Source organism: Oncorhynchus keta, chromosome 17 (genome assembly GCF_023373465.1).
Source record: "Oncorhynchus keta strain PuntledgeMale-10-30-2019 chromosome 17, Oket_V2, whole genome shotgun sequence".
Classification (NCBI taxonomy): Eukaryota; Metazoa; Chordata; class Actinopteri; order Salmoniformes; family Salmonidae; genus Oncorhynchus; species Oncorhynchus keta.
Window position 1 is genome coordinate 25004846 of NC_068437.1, and position 16753 is coordinate 25021598.

At 42.4% G+C, this 16753-nt stretch overlaps 1 protein-coding gene across 1 annotated transcript in view; it reads left to right on the forward strand.

Annotated features, from left to right (window-relative positions):
• The window catches only part of igf1ra (insulin-like growth factor 1a receptor), a 137452-nt gene that overhangs the window by 5362 nt on the left and 115337 nt on the right, over window positions 1–16753 (forward strand). The window contains exon 2 of the mRNA XM_052465749.1: window positions 7784–8347. Coding sequence (XP_052321709.1) covers window positions 7784–8347 — 564 coding nt within the window. The remainder of the gene's footprint in view (window positions 1–7783; window positions 8348–16753) is intronic.

Sequence of the window (16753 nt, forward strand, 5' to 3'; positions counted from 1 at the left end):
GTTTAAAAAAATCTGCTAAATTTAATCAAGGACTATATTTTATGTATAGAATTTACAATTATTCTGGGCATTGCAAATGAATGGTCATGCTCCATTAGGGCTTGTATACTTTTTACTCTGTGCATTTTAATAATCTGTCCCTGCTAATAAAATGTAATTAAGCGCCCTTTTAACTCCCACCACAGTAAACTTTCCATGCCATTGCTTCCAAGTATAGAGCAAACAAGGCTCAATGATACATCGAGAGAGAGAGAGAGAGAGAGAGAGAGAGAGAGAGAGAGAGAGAGAGAGAGAGAGAGAGAGAGAGAGAGAGAGAGAGAGAGAGAGAGAGAGAGAGAGAGAGAGAGAGAGAGAGAGAGAGAGAGAGAGAGAGAGAGAGAGAGAGAGAGGAGAAAGTTGGTGTTTGGAAATAGAATGTGCAAAAATACACCCGCTAGGGAAACAGACATGGTTTTGTTGATTGGAAGAGTGGAGAGTTTGTGAACTGTTTTATTGGTCTTTGCTGTTCACACGGGCGGTCTCTGGACAGCCTGGCCTGGCAGCAGACACATGCTCCTATCGAACCCCAGCCCCAGCCACACTTTGACACACACTATTTGAGGTACTCCTTTTGGCGAGCATGACTCATAACTTTACTCCACTAACCGCTTGTTGGAGCTCAAGTAAAGGTTTGTGTGGGATTCAGGGCTAAAATTACAATTCAGAATAATGATGCTATTCTCACCTGTAGGGACTATTGGACTTAAATGAAGACAGATCTCACTGTGTGTGTATTGTTAAACTCAGCATCCACTGTTTGTTCATGTCCTGTGACTCCTGCCCCTTGTTTAATGCAGACTCCCTGGCATTGCTAATGCATAGTTACGACTGGATCCATTCTTCCTGGAAAGCAGAATGGCAGTAGCTGTCACCAAGGTTACACATAAAGGGGGGATGTGTAGATGTTTCTCTGCATTTAACATCCACATTCCCTCTCTGTCTTAGGTTGAGGGGTACAGAGGACTGCGGTGCTGTGGCCTTTGTGACTGCGACTGGGACTAGTGACTCAGACATGAATTAGTTTTATGTGTATATTGATGTGTGTTGATGTGTATACAGGGCTCATCTGTAAAAAAAAAAGAGACTGGTCTCAGCATGACTCCTGGTCAAAATAAAGGTTAAATAAAAAATGAAATGCACCCTCTCTCTCTCATGGGTGAGGCAGTAAGACTCCTCGGTCTCTCGCTCTGTGCCTCTGCCCACCCCCTAGCTGTGGATCCGCTAAGGGGGCAGTGATGCTGGCATATCGTTACTCAACCCCATGAGGGAGTCAGTGCAGTGGGCATGCCTGTGTGTGTGTGTGCCTTGTGCGCTGTTCTGCTCTCGCACTGCAGTACAGCGCAGCGTGGCAGGCAGCCTGTCTCACTGGCATGCCCCTGTGCAGGCAGGGATGGGAAAGTGTGTCACTGTGCTAGTTTGTGAGAGTGCAGTCAAATGCTGTCCTACGGCTTCTCCAGGCCGCAAGCTGAGGTTTACAATGCTTAATTAAACACTTATTTCAAATTTGCGCATATGCAATCTCTGGCCAGCCGCATACAACATCATGTGCTGTGGCCCGTGGCTTTAATAGCCCGTGGAGTATTGTACAATTTGCAAGATGATTGCAAATATTATCTCTTCTAATAGATTGCACAGACTATATCAGTGACAGGCTGCAGATCAAGAGACTGTGGGCAGATGCATATTGAAATGGGGACTTTCATCATTTGGATTATTGTTCTGGGGGGAACCTCCTCTCTTTGGTAATATGCAGAGCTTTGATGTGTAATACTTGATATGATGAAACCATATAAATACGCTGTAGATACTGTAAAAGGGGTGGGGATCTAATGTTTAAGCTGTACCTCAATAGCTCAACTGTTAATCTAAACTAAACGTGGTATTGGAACTGATTGTGCAAACCTATTAAATGTCACTCTAAACTATATTTAAAAGACTGCAGGTATGTGTGTGTTTACCCGTTCTCTGCCATGCTGCGATGGAACCAGGGAGAGGGTTTGGAGTGCATGTGTAGGGGGTGACAGTGTTGTGTTACCAGTTTGGGTCTGATGTCTGAGCCTTTTGAAGTGAAGTCCATGCAGGGGAAGTGGCCCACCAGACCACTAGTCAGATGACTTTCAGCATGTGGGGGATTAAGTGAAGTTGAGGTGGCAAATGTGAGGTACTGGGATGGAGGGAGGGACCAGGTCCACTGCCTTTGCACTGCCCATCAGATGCTCACATTTGTCTGCATATCTGAGCACATTTTCTTGGGAAAGTGTAATGTGTTCTGATGGACATGAATTTGTGGGTGATTCAATTCAATAAAGTCCAGCCCCAGAGCTTGTCTCCATCAGATTACTCCCCATAACAACCTTGCTGGGGATTACAGTGGGAAGACCTGAAAAATATACAGTTGTTCGCTTTCCGAGAATGGTCTCATACTAGACTGTTAAATGGTTTCAGTAACCTTTGATAAAGAACTCAACATACTGATCTGTCCCATAGGGACTGACATCCTCTCCTCTTATGCGGCACAGCTTAACCTGTCAGTCAAAGTTCAATTAAAGCAAAATGTGCATTTTTAGTCTGTTAAAAGATCACGGCTGATATATTGTAATAGTCAAGTTGTTTACTACCCTTGGATTTTTACAGACTAAAAATGCACTGGCTCTTTTACGGAGTCACGTGTTTGTGTGTGTGGGCATGCTTGTGCGTGTGTGTATGACTGTGTGTGGGATGACATTTATATGGAAGGTCAGGGCAAGGTTATCAATCATGAACATGAGCCGCTGGATGCCATTACGTGCTGGAGATATGTGTGTTTACTCAGCAGTGTGAACAGGGACAGGGAGAAGCACATTATTCTATGTGTGCTTATCCCATTGTGAGGACAGTGGTTACTGCTAGATACAGCCGTTACACAACAATAGGAAATGACTGCTGTCAGGGCTGGAATTGTATTAATTCCCCCATAATGTCTGTTTAAATGAATTCTTATGCAAGTATGAAGACAAATCATATTTTGTGCAAATGGACCAGGCTTGTCAGGATGCACAGATCTGAAAGTCTACGCCCCTTCGTTGGTGATTGGTCAACTGTAGGGATTATTCAGTGAAGTCTTAGTTGTCATTCAGCTCATTTTCATGCACATTTTCTAAAATGAGAAATACTGTAAAATTGCGCGACTAATATGTACTCAGCAAAAACGTCTATATTAATGACAGAGTTATCTTAGATTTGGACTTTTTGAGGAAGTGTATACTGGCTATGGCGTCTCAAAATGGACAAACAGTACTATTGCTGCTTTTCTCTTGTATTTCAAGTGAAGGTCTTTTAAGGGAGTATGCAAGCACACTAATTCGGTTCACCTAGCTGAGTTCGGCTAGGCGCCAGCCGAACTGAAGCATGCTGACGTCTTTAACAAGGTAGTGATAAAGCAGTGAGGTGGGATTCGTTATTTCTTTCTTACCTTCTTAATTTCCATCTTTTCTCTCTCCCTCTCTCTCTGTTGGTTTCAGAACAGAGATGTTGCGACATGTTCAGGTGTAGGAGTGTCACAGGTTTAGTTGTAGTATTAGATAATCTGTTCATCATTTCAGGGAGTGTGGTCTCTTTGGTAATTGTCTCTATAGCTTCCAAAAATACTTGTAATTAATTTCATCTTCTCCTTTTTATCGCTGATGGGTTCACACCGATAGTAAGGCCTCAGATAGACTTGTCTGGCAGAATCCCTATCTCCTCCGTTGCCACAATATCCCCCACTGCCCCTCCTCTTGTCTCTTCCCCACCAGACTCCCACTGATTGTATTAATGCCTCCAACAGGAAGTGAGGCCTAGAGTTTCTCTTTACTAACAAACAAATTAGTCTTTGTGTTTGAGTTGCTGTACCCCTCCCCCCCCTCTGGCTGTTCAAGGAGCAGAGGAAAAATTCTCAATGAAACAAAGAGGACATGCAGCTGAATGGCTCACAAGTGGAGCCCCAGGGCATTTGTGTCGATAGGAGAAAGCAAATGCTATTTTCTACCCAAGTAATCATTTGCGTTCTAAATTTAGAAAAGTGCATCACACTGACAGGAGCAAATAAAGGAAATTCATCCCAATAAACAATGTGCTCAATATTTTTGGCAGAATAGATTGAAGATTTTTTTATTTTATTACTGAAGTGGAATCTCATTTAGGATACTTCTAGATTAAAAAAAAAGTAAATGTTTGGCCTATGGTGCAGTATGGGTTTTATGGATGTCATTCATATGAATGTATAGATGCTATATTTTGTCTTCCATTCAATTCAAATCTAAGTATCAGTAGATAAAATGATAAGTGGGAGCTTTTGTTATGGTCATTGTTGTGAGGTTAGATACAGCTTTGTGGAAATTAGCAGAAACCTTTAGAGGTCGACCGATTAATCAGAATGGCCGATTAATTAGGGCCGTTTCCATAACAATCGGTAATCGGCATTTTTGGACACCGATCATGGCCGATTACATTGCACTCCCCGAGGAGACTGCTTGGCAGGCTGACTACTTGTTATGCGAGTGCAGCAAGGAGCCAAGGTAAGGTGCTAGCTAGCATTAAACGTATCTTGTAAAAAACAATCAATCTTAACATAATCACTAGTTAACTACACATGGTTGATGATATTACTAGTTTATGTAGCTTGTCCTGCGTTGCATATAATCGATGTGGTGCCTGTTAATTTATCATTGAATCACAGCCTACTTCGCCAAACGGGTGATTTAACAAGCGCATTCGTGAAAAAAGCACTGTCGTTGCACCAATGTGTACCTAACCATAAATATCCATGCCTTTATTAAAATGAATACACAAGCATATATTTTTTTACCTGCATATTTAGTTCATATTGCCTGCTAACAGGAATTTCTTTCAACTAGGGAAACTGTGTCACTTCTCTTGCGTTCTGTGCAACAGAGTCAGGGTATATGTAGCAGTTTGGGCCGCCTGGCTTGTTCCGAACTGTGTGAAGACTATTTCTTCCTAACGAAGACAGCCAACTTTGCCAAACGGGGGATGATTTAACAAAAGCGCATTTGCGAAAAAGCACAATCGTTGTACAAATGTACCTAACCATAAACACCAATGCCTTTCTTAAAATCAATACACAGAAGTATATATTTTTAAATCTGCATATTTAATTAAAATAAATTCATGTTAGCAGGCAATATTTAACTAGGGAAATTGTGTCACTTCTCTTGCGTTCATTGCACGCAGAGTCAGGGTATATGCAACAGTTTGGGCCGCCTGGCTCATTGCAAACTAATTTGCCAGTATTTTACGTAATTATGACATAACATTGAAGCTTGTGCAATGTAACAGCAATATTTACACTTATGGATGCCACCCATTAGATAAAATACGGAACGTTTCCGTATTTAACTGATAGAATAAACATTTTGTTTTCAAAATGATAGTTTCCGAATTTGACCATATTAATGACCTACGGCTCGTATTCCTGTGTGTTATTATATTATAACTAAGTCTATGATTTGATAGAGCAGTCTGAGTGAGCGGTGGTAGGCAGCAGCAGGCTCGTAAGCATTCATTCAAACAGCACTTTACTGCATTTGCCAGCAGCTCTTCGCAATGCTTCAAGCATTGCGCTGTTTATGACTTCCAGCCTATCAACTCCTGAGATTAGGCTGGCAATACTAAAGTATTTATTAGAACATCCAATAGTCAAAGGTATATGAAATAAAAATGGCATAGAGAGAAATAGTCCTATAATAACTACCACCTAAAACATCTTACCTGGGAGTATTGAAGACTCATGTTAAAAGGAACCACCAGCTTTCATATGTTCTCATGTTCTGAGCAAGGAACTTAAACGTTAGATTTCTTACATGGCACATAGTGCACTTTTACTTTCTCCAACACTTTGTTTTTGCATTATTTAAACCAAATTGAACATGTTTCATTATTTATTTGAGACTAAATTGATTTTATTGATGTATTATATTAAGTTAAAATAAATGTGTTCATTGTTCATTCAGTATTGTTGTAATTGTCATTATTACAAATATATATATAAAAATATGGCGAATTAATCGGTATTGGCTTTTTTTGGTCCTCCAATAATGGATATCAGTATCGGCGTTGAAAAATCTTAATCGGTCGACCTCTAGAAATCATAGCATCAGGTAAATGGTGTGTTGACATGGATCAGGGCCGGGCGGTTTGATGCACGACTGTTGGTCTCGCTGCACAGGCCCTGTGACGCTCATTGAGAGGGTGTCCTAAGCCTCTGGAAGAACAGAACAGGTTCAGCCAAAGGAGCTCATATGACAAGACATTTCTTCAAGAGATCGTTTCACCTTCCAAGTAGCATTTGAAACCTCTTGGCTACCTGTCGGGTTTTCTATGTTTGTTTTGCCTTTATCACACTGTACTGTCTTGACCAGTACCTGCCTTGACATATAGACAGGGACACAGAGTTGGTAAGGAGCGTAACAGGTCTCCCTCCCACTGGGAGATTGCGTATGGTGATACTGTTTGTTTGGGTTTGTCTTTGAACTACAGTCCTGAGAATCTCATACATTTTATATGTTTTGTCATGGCTACAATTGCAGCTCTGCTCCCCTGGTGTAAAATGGACTGTTAGAATCATTATTCTCGTCATTATATATCAATAGACCCAGAGGAGATGGTTTACTCCAAGTGTTACAGTGAAAGGATTGTCTTGGATTTATAGGGTGACAGGCGACAGGCATTACAGGTGTGATGTTTTGTTTACATTTGGCCAGTATATTTAGTGTCCTACATGAAGCACTTATATAAACAACGGCTGGGTTTTATATGGTCTGTTATCGTAGCTGTCTTTCAGTGATGATATCCTATTAGCTATACTTGTATCCATTCCTGATTGGTGTAATTGACACACACAATTGAAAGCAGAGATGATTGATAATAGGTGTGTTTGTGTGTGTGTGTGTAACAGAGAGAGAGACAGAGGAGGCTTCAGGGACTGTGGCTTTGTGTGTTGTTTTCTGTGTGTTGAGCTGTGAGGGATGGGATGTTTTTAAACCGAGGTGTTATCCAGGTAAAGGAGCGGAACCTAGGATTCCAGGTCATAATAAGATATATGTCAAGAGAGTGTCTCAAAATATTGACCCTTGTCTTTGAGAGAGAACTTCCTAAGTCTGCGCAGTATGAGGAGCACACTCACCTCAGATGACCCTGCCTGTTTGTCTCTCATTTGTCTCAAAAAGAATGCCTCTGCCACAGACCTTGTTGTCACGTTGAACCATCATTACAGACCAATAGTTACAACCATGAAACAAAAGCAACAATAAGCTTTTGTACATGAACAGAACAAAGCATGGCCTAAATAGTATAACATAACACAAGAAGTCCTGTTCTAAGTCCTGTTGTAGTATCAAGTCCATATATTTTCAGAAATGATCTCAAGAAGATTAGATTTAGCCCTTTTAATGGGTGTTGTGCTTGTTATTTTGGTGCTCTCATTTGTTTCTTACCATTTCTGGGACTGGCTGACAGTACGTACGCCTTTAAGCCAGGTCAGCCCCTGAAAAGAAACATTGACTTGAAATGAGATTTGCATGGTAGACATGGTAAACAGATGAATACAATGAATAGGTATGCAGACAAATAAATGCATATATAATATAATTAAAGGTTACATTTTATTTAGGCACATTGAATAAGGGACACAAATACTGTGTTTTAAAATGATTAACTATGATGTGTAATAATGTGTGATTTTTCTTTCCCTTTCTCTCTCCTCCAGTCTGTGGTCTAAGTATCGACATCCGTAATGACATCAGTGAGTTCAAGAGTCTGGAGAACTGCACGGTGGTGGAGGGCTACCTGCAGATCCTCCTCATCGGAGAAAAGACCAACAACCTCAACCAGGAGCTCTTCCGCTCCCTCAGCTTCCCCAAGCTGACCGTCATCACCGACTACCTGCTCCTGTTCCGCGTGTCCGGCCTGGACAGCCTCAGCACGCTCTTCCCCAACCTCAACGTCATCCGCGGACGCAACCTCTTCTACAACTACGCCCTGGTGATCTTCGAGATGACCAGTCTGAAGGACATTGGCCTGTACAACCTGAGGAACATCACACGAGGGGCCATCCGGATCGAGAAGAACCCTGAGCTCTGCTACCTGGACTCTGTGGACTGGTCTCTCATCATGGACGCAGAGTTCAACAACTTCATCGCGGGGAACAAGCAGTCCAAGGAGTGTGGTGACGTGTGTCCAGGCATCATGGAGGACAACGCTCAGTGCATCAAGACAAGCTTTAACGGCAACTTTAACTCTCGCTGCTGGACATCCAACCACTGCCAGAAAGGTAAGGAGCGCTGAACTTTTCTCTTCACAGTCTGGGCAGCAGAGACCCAGTCACATCAGCACAGAGGACAGCCTGTCCACAGAGCTCCCGTTTACTTGTTTTTTTGTTGTTTACTCCTGCAGAATTCTGTATTTGTTTGTGTTGGTTTTTTAAGGTTTTAAGCAGAGTTGGGACCAAGTCACTATTATTCAAGTCACAAGCAAGTCTCAATTCGCACGGTCTGAGTATCAAGTTGAGTCTCAAGAAAAACAGTCAACAAAGTCAATAAAAATTAAATCTATACATGCAATGACAAATCTTTGTCTATTTTTTGAGGCTACCAGACACACATTTTCATTATTTTGTCTACAACACATTTTGATTTTGTAATAATTCATTTGAACAAAAATTCCAAATGCAATCTTCATAAGTAAATTATACATTTCAAGCGATTTTGATGTACCAAAAGACCATTAGGCCTATGCTAGTCGTTGTTGCATGATGCCCCATTGCTGGTGAGCTTGCAAAGTAAACGGTTATGAACAACCAATTTTTGGACCTGCATATTTATTTATGGCAATCCTTTTTCCTACAATTTGAGTTTTGCACTGCAGTTGATCGAAAATCAACAATCTGTTCGCTATCACCAGACCTGTGTTGATTGACAATTTGCTTGTCCAATCAGAGGGCCGAGTGTGCTTTTCACTAGCCATTCTTTTGCACGTTTCTTTTACAAGTACGATGCTGCGGCTACTGTCTAAGGCTGCATAGAGAGTCATCCACAGAAACTCTGTGCCACATAATTGGTGACAATACGTTACAAAACCTGTCATGTGACTTGAGTCCCCACCTCTGGTTTTAAGGTAGATTGTTTCTCAAATAACTGGGGTATTTGGCAGTGTTTGTCTATCCAACTTGTGATGCAACTATTTGCAGAGGTGTTTTTGATCGAGGTAGCTAGTTGGGTTCCAGTCTCGCAGACATTCTCAAAATGTGAATTCCCCAGTGAACAAATCCCATGAATCAATGTTGTTTTTCTTTCATATTCATCAGGGAGCTGGATTGTCCCCCGCCCAGTAAAAACATTTCCTGTCTGTTTGTTATGGAGGTCTTTTCTTTAGATCAACCTATTTGCTGACAGAACTAAGGATGTGTGCATAATACATTTTCTGCTATTAAATACATTCTCAGAGGTTACTGTTGCTCTGCCAAAAAGCGAGGCAGTGAGTCTTCATGTCTGGACCATATCAGGTCAATATTTACTAAATCTTATCTGGTGTGATTCATGAGTTATGACACAATACACTACAGCATAAGTATTTAAAGTCTATGAAGAAGGAAGGATATGGTTTTATTGTAGCCTCTTTATAGTTATATTTTTAAAGGACCAATGCAGCCATTTTTTTACCTCAATATCAAGTCATTTCTGGGTAACAATGAAGTACCATACTGTGACTGTTTTCAGTCAAAATGGTAAAAAAGAAACAAAAATATATTATTCGCAAGAACAATTCCTCAAGCAATAATTTTGCTTGGACTGTCTGGTAGTGGTCTGAGTGGGGAGGGAAAAACAGAGAACTAGCTGTTATTGGCAGAGAGTTTTGGAACTCTCTTTCTTATCGGTCTATTAACTCATTTACTGCCCGATGACATACTCCATCCCACAAAATCTGGCTGAAAATTCAAAGGTATTTTCATACAGCTCTATAATGGGCATAATCATATTTTTTTCACAATTTCACAGTATTATTCCAACCTCATAGTGTGGAAATATATATATAAAAAGCAAGAAATCACGTTTCTGTCTACACTGGGACTTTAATTGTATACATGTCTATTACTCACAGATATAGAGCGAATTAAACTGTCAATCAGCAGTAGAAACAATAACAAAGCGAGCTCCCCACCCCTGTTTCTGTAAAAAGCTGAGGTATGGGGCTGGAGAAATGGAACCCCTCTGAAATTCATAGACAGAGCTAATATAAAAATGATACTTTAAACCATGTTTTAAGGCAATATAGTGTTTGTTTACATTTACTTTGTTTACAAACATTGGAATGAAAGCTTATATTTCGGGTTCTGATGGGGTACGACAGATGAACTAAGCTCATGAGCATTTCCATGTTATATTTTTCAAGAATCAATTGGTACATTTAATTAATTAAAGTAAAAAAATGGATGACGCAACCTCAGATTGCCCCTTTAAGTTAATAAATAAAATTAATGTCAACAATTGACTTATTTAGGACTGGAAGTTAAGGGCAAGGGATAGTGGGAAAAGTTGTTTAGGTCTTGTTGTTTAGTTGTCTTCCTTAGGCATTGTGGTTGGCGTTGTTGTTGTGGATGTGTGGCTGACAGAGTGACATCAGTGCCACGGTATTGGCCAACCAGGCTCCCACCGTAGTGTATTTGTCTGTTTTGTCTAGACGATTACACACTGCAGAGCTTGAGTTGGAATGGCCGCCTGTTTAAAACCTCAAGTGTCTCACTGTGTGGACAGTTTTTCACTGGCCCAAATCAAAGGAATTCAGATGCATATTTACCCTGCGAAGGAGATTACTGTAGGTCGACCTTGACTTCAAGGAGCTTTGGGGGAAAACACTTCTCCTAGCCTTCTACTTGCCTGTCTGCTCCCCTTTCCTCTCAACATGAAATAATAATGGGAAAATGTCCTCCCAGCCATGGCCTTTTGAAGACCTGTTTACAGCTCCCATGGATAACTGGTACTTCTAAACATCTTCCCTTCAGACCCAGAAAACAAATAGAGGAAATCAACCTCTAAATAGTGACTTCATTAGTGGCCATTTATGTTTCAAGGAATGGACTTTATTGTTGCGATATTTGTTATTTGGATGCAGTATTAAATTAATGAGTCTGTTTATATTATTTGTTGTAAGGGTCTCTGGTGTATCTAACTGTATGTTGCAGTATAGACAGTCTGGACTGGCTTAAGTGACCTGTGTGGAATTAACTTCATTGATGTACAAATATTTGCTTGTCTGATGTTTATCTGTTTATCTGATTTATCTGATGTTGTTTGGAACCAATGTTAAGGGTCAACATTTTTGTTTTTCCTAAGATTTGTTATGGTAAGGAGACAAAGTGCATTTTTGATTTGCTCCCGCAAATCCATTCTCCCACCTTAAAGCCGAGCAGATGTCAGGGTAAATACTCTGAATTGAGGTCTCAACTCTGCAAATAAAGACAAACAGAGATTGTGATATCAGGATAAAATGGCTCAATTAGAGGGTGTGTGATTGTGGCTTAGTGGTAGTACAGCTAGATTTGTAGGCTCAGTTCTCACCCATACAATGTTCAAGGCTCTGAGTCTAGCAGAGATGAGACTTTCTCTGGCCCTCACTGAAGGGCAGATACTCCACTTGTCTCCACCCCTCTGCATAATTGCCTTGTTTTTCTCCAGTACAGATGTTTCTTCAAGGGCATGCTGTGCAGCGGTTTCCTAGTCAATCCGGACCAATCCTCTACTCTGAATGCATCTCTTTAATTACAGTACATCACTAGGAGATGCTGTTTGCTAGTAGGACTACTTTAGCCTCTGGGGAAGTTTCTTTGGAGAGCTATTGTTTGTTAGGTCAAACAGGCATTACTCTATACTTGCCTTGCCTGCTTGTATGAACTCGCTGTGTATAGTTTTAAGCAACACCAATCTACTAAATGTTTAATTAGAAAGGAACAGATTGCCTCAGAAATGGATATGAAAATGGCAACGTATGACTTTCGAGGTTAATTCCTGGCTCTATGTTCCTGTCTGGCTGGGCGTGGGTAGGGTAGGATAGTGTTACCTGGCTGATATTAGGCTCTTTGTCTGGAAAGAGGCAGACCCGGGCCATGGAGATTTAAGGGGGTAGTGGGTTCTCTTTAGTAGCGGGCCATGGCATGTGGAGAGGCGCTAACGGATGGCTTATGTGAGAAGGGGGTCTGAGGGGAAAATGTCACAGAAATGTCAAGTGTACAAGCACAACGGCAGGCTCTCACTAACACCCCAGAGGAGGCACAGCCCAGCTCCCTCCTCCTCATCTGTTACTCCTTTCCCGCTTTCCCTCAAGTTTGGTCGTTTTTTTATTGCACTTCTTCATAGTTTGACTAGTTTTTCCCCCCCTCTCTTCTGCCAGCTTTATCAGAGACTGTTAAAAGCTTTAGCTGTGAGATATCTCCTGACTGTTTACACACTGTGCTCATTCTCTCAACACTCCAGCCACCATTTGAGTTGTTTGGCTGGCCGTGGCCCCTGTGACATTGCGTGTTGTTGGCGTGTGATTTTGGGTCTTGTGACCTGCTCTCTGGCCTGCTTCGAATGTGGCCCTCTGGTCACTCTGTTCCAGGCGGTTATGTCTTCCTCCCCCAGAGGAGAAGTGAGCAAAGCCAGCCAACGGGAGAGAGAGAGGCTGGTTGATAAGCAGCACCCAGGCTGTCCTGACCAACCCTGTTCTGTTAGTGCAGATCACACCACCATACAGCTCGTCTGACCTCATATAGCTAACATTTCCCATTAATGTGTTTAAATATTTACTTACAATATGCTCAGCTTGAATGACACTCTGGAGTCTGGTTTCTTAACCACACTGCCCTTTACTTACATCCCCCAGATAACACCGTGTTGGCTTGTATCTTTTACTTTGCTTCAAGTGTACAACTTGATATCACACTGCTCTGAGGGCTCTGCCCTGAACTATGTTCATGGTTTAGAGCAGGGGGAGCAGATTTGGAGGAAGCCATTGTGATGAAAGCTTTTAAATTAAATGTTTAGTTTGTGAGATTCGATACATTAAATCTACAGCAGAGCTAGAGTGCGTACTGGACAGGAATGGGGAAAAGGGGCTGGTGACTGTCTCTTTAAGGGAGTATATAAGGTAGAAATTCCTGCTGGCTTAGTCATTGCAGCTTTGAGAGGATAAAGATGGGAAACACACAGAACTCCCTGTATGTACAGAGGCCATGTGGTATGGTAGAGAAAGAATGTTTGTGAAAAACCAAGAGATCACTGAATGGAAGATGATGATGTGGGTGGTAGAGACAGGCCCTGGGAATGTGTGTGTGTGCGTTAGGTGGGCTATGTCATATGATCGGTTGTCTTGTTTTTGTTTAACCAACGTAATCCCAGACACTTGCCTCGACATGCAGGGAAGGCTTTACATTTTTAAAGGCTTCTCTCAGGCTTATCAAAGGGCCGTGGTGAGGGACAGGAAGGGCTCCAGTTCCAACAGTCTGGCCTTTTCTCCAAGAGCCCTGTACTTTCCTGGGGGGTATGGTAGTGCTGCTGGTGACTCACTTCCTGGATCCATCTCCCTGTGCCAGGCATGCCTGCCCAGCTCTGCCCAGGCAGTGTTCCACTGTGAAGACAGAGCCACGCCACTCTGTTTATCAGCCTCACATATCGTACCATCCCTCCCTTTCGCTACTCCCTCCTCCCCCACAGTAAAGATGGCATAATCAGATCCCTCATCTTCTCCTCCACTCTCCTCAGCCCTGCAGCGCTCTCAATGGGTCACTACAACTCCTCTTGAGAGGGAAAAAGCCATGGGAAACTGGACTTGCACAACACTAGCTTGCTAGCATAACCACAGTGTTTATTTATTATTTCTTTTTTTATTATTATTTTCTCAGAGGACTAGGGAATATTGATTCCTTGTGTTGCTACTCTATGGTGCCATTGATTGAAACGACATTAGAGATGGATGACAAGCCCTTTCATGGTAGGCCTGGGTGCAACCCCATCCCTATCTTTGTGCTTTCAGACTGTGATGTATTTTAAAGAGTGGTCGGTGGACAGAGGCCTTCCATGAACATACTTTTTGTATAGTGCTTAATAAGCTTTAATACCTATGCAGGTACAAGAACAAATAATTGTTGTCCTATAGTTTTTGTGTGTCTGTGTGTGTATGTGAGTACATTCCATGCAGTTCTTCTCCCCTCTCTCTCCTCTCCTGGCCTCTGACACATTTACTCCCATTAGGTGACATTCATAAATGTCATTCTTGAGAAATGTGAGCAGGAGATTTTAATATGTTTAGCTGTTATAGAGATGCTCTTCATTCGGCCCCAATAATCAGAGCCCTTGCAACGAGGGGATAAAACGGTTTGGTTACAAATAGTTTTTCTGTTCAATTGGTTTTGTAAGTTTCCTTTGGACAGTATGATTGGTCAGACAGTTTGTTTTTAGTTTTCCCCTAAAGCAAATGTTTAATATATTATCTGCTTCAGTGCGTTGCTAGTTTGTAGTGCAATGCATGGCAAGCCACTTACATGCTTGCTTGTGTCAACAACACATATACTACTATGCAAAGCATTTGAAATAGTAGTGTCTTTCAAATAGTAAATTTGTTTTGGTTATCTGTTGTGTATTTGTAAAATTTGAATACCCGTTATGAAAATACTGTCATCAATGCCTCTCTATAATGATTTAAAAGGCTGGACTGTGTAGCAATGCTGCCACCACAGATACTTCTATAATGATTTAAAAGGCTGGACTGTGTAGCAATGCTGCCACCACAGATACTTCTATAATGATTTAAAAGGCTGGACTGTGTAGCAATGCTGCCACCACAGATACTTCTATAATGATTTAAAAGGCTGGACTGTGTAGCAATGCTGCCACTCCACATAGACGGATAGAGACACACGCAAATGTGAGCGCTCGCACACACACACATACACACACACATACACACACACACACATACACACACACACATACACACACACACACACACACACACACACATAGGCATTCCATGCCCTCACATTTGCCTTTATCTGTGCCCAGTGTGCCTATTGTGTGTGTGCGTGTGCGTGTGTGTGTGTTTGTGTGTCTGTGTGTGTGTGTGTGTGTGCATGCACGTGGTGACTGGTGCCGGTGTGTGCGAGCCACTCATTGCCTGTGCTGATGGGCTGCTTGCTGCCTTCTGGCCGCTCTGTGCGGAAGCTGTGACTCATCCGGCACTCTTAACACTCATTCATAAATCTGTGTGAATACTATAACTTCCTCTCTCAGCGCCGTGGGGCCACCGCTCTGTGATAGATTCCACTCAGTCCCAGTGTAATGGCAGGAAGGACGAGGCCTATCTCCTCTCCGCCTGTTAGCACTGCTACTCGCTAGCTGCTCCCCACTGAGGTGAGAGGAGTAGCCACTCTGCTCTGCTCCACGCTGCTTGGGCTGCCTGCCTGAGCTCTGTGCCCGCTGCAGCCACTGCTCACTACTGGGCAGGCTTGGCATTGCCAGGGGGGATAATGCGCCATGCCCGCAAGTAAGCTCTCAGAGCACAAGTTAATTCCACAACGGGGGGAAAAAAATCTCCTGCCGACAAATCTCTCCTGCAGAAGTGAGGATGTGTGCGGTATTGGTGGATATATTTGACACACCGCAGAGGAAGAATATTGTTCTGCCATGGGTGAACAGCTAGTTTCAGGGCAACGGGATCAGATCCGCTTCTCTGCTGGCTTCTTCTCCTTCTCCCTGTATGGCGTGTGTTTATTTCTATATTTTCTGTTCATGTGTGATGCCCCCTCACATTGAATAAATGTGTACCGCTGAAGGCAGAAGCTTATGACATACACACTGAGGGGAAAGTGTGTGGATGTGGCACGTGTGATGACTGAGATGAGGAGGGTGGGTCTTGAGATGCTCAGTGGAGCTACGCGGAGATGCTCAGTTGAGCTACCCAAGTCCCCTTGGGTAGTGAGGAGAGACCAGCTGACCGGTCGAAGAAGGATGCCCCCAGAGATGTCTCAGTTTCAGAACATTGTTTGATCACTGTCTGTCCTTTCTAATGTCTTTTCTAATTTCACATATTATTTTAGCTCGTGTTTTTGTTATTCTTTACAGCTGATATGCGATATGAAAAGGTAATACAAATCACTGCTGCTGATAACAAAGTGTGTCCAATGTCACCATGAGTTCCTATCATGAGGAAATATGGTAAAGGGAATTAGCTAAACAGTGTAAACATGGTGTACATGTTAGGAGTGTGGAGCAATGGAAATCAGATGTCAAGGCTAATGCTCTTTATAGCTTTAGCTGGTCTTTGTCTAGAGAAAAAAGACTTACATTTATGACTGTTCTCTTTTGGAATGAAGTGGGTAGGAACTTCTTTGAAATAACAGAGGTTAGCATAACAACACGCTTTGTGTTACTTCTTAAGAGCTAAAGAAAAGCCACATGTAGGATTGTGTGTGTGTGTGTGTGTGTGTGTGTGTGTGTGTGTGTGTGTGTGTGTGTGTGTGTGTGTTGTGTGTGTGTGTGTGTGTGTGTGTGTGTGTGTGTGTGTGTGTGTGCGTGCGTGCGTGCGTGCGTGCGTGCGTGCGTGCGTGTGTGTGTACAGGCTGCAACATGCCAGTCTGTTCTTATGCACTGAGGAGATAAAAGGGTGTCATAAAATTACAAAGGAAATCTTATGGACTTACTCAGCT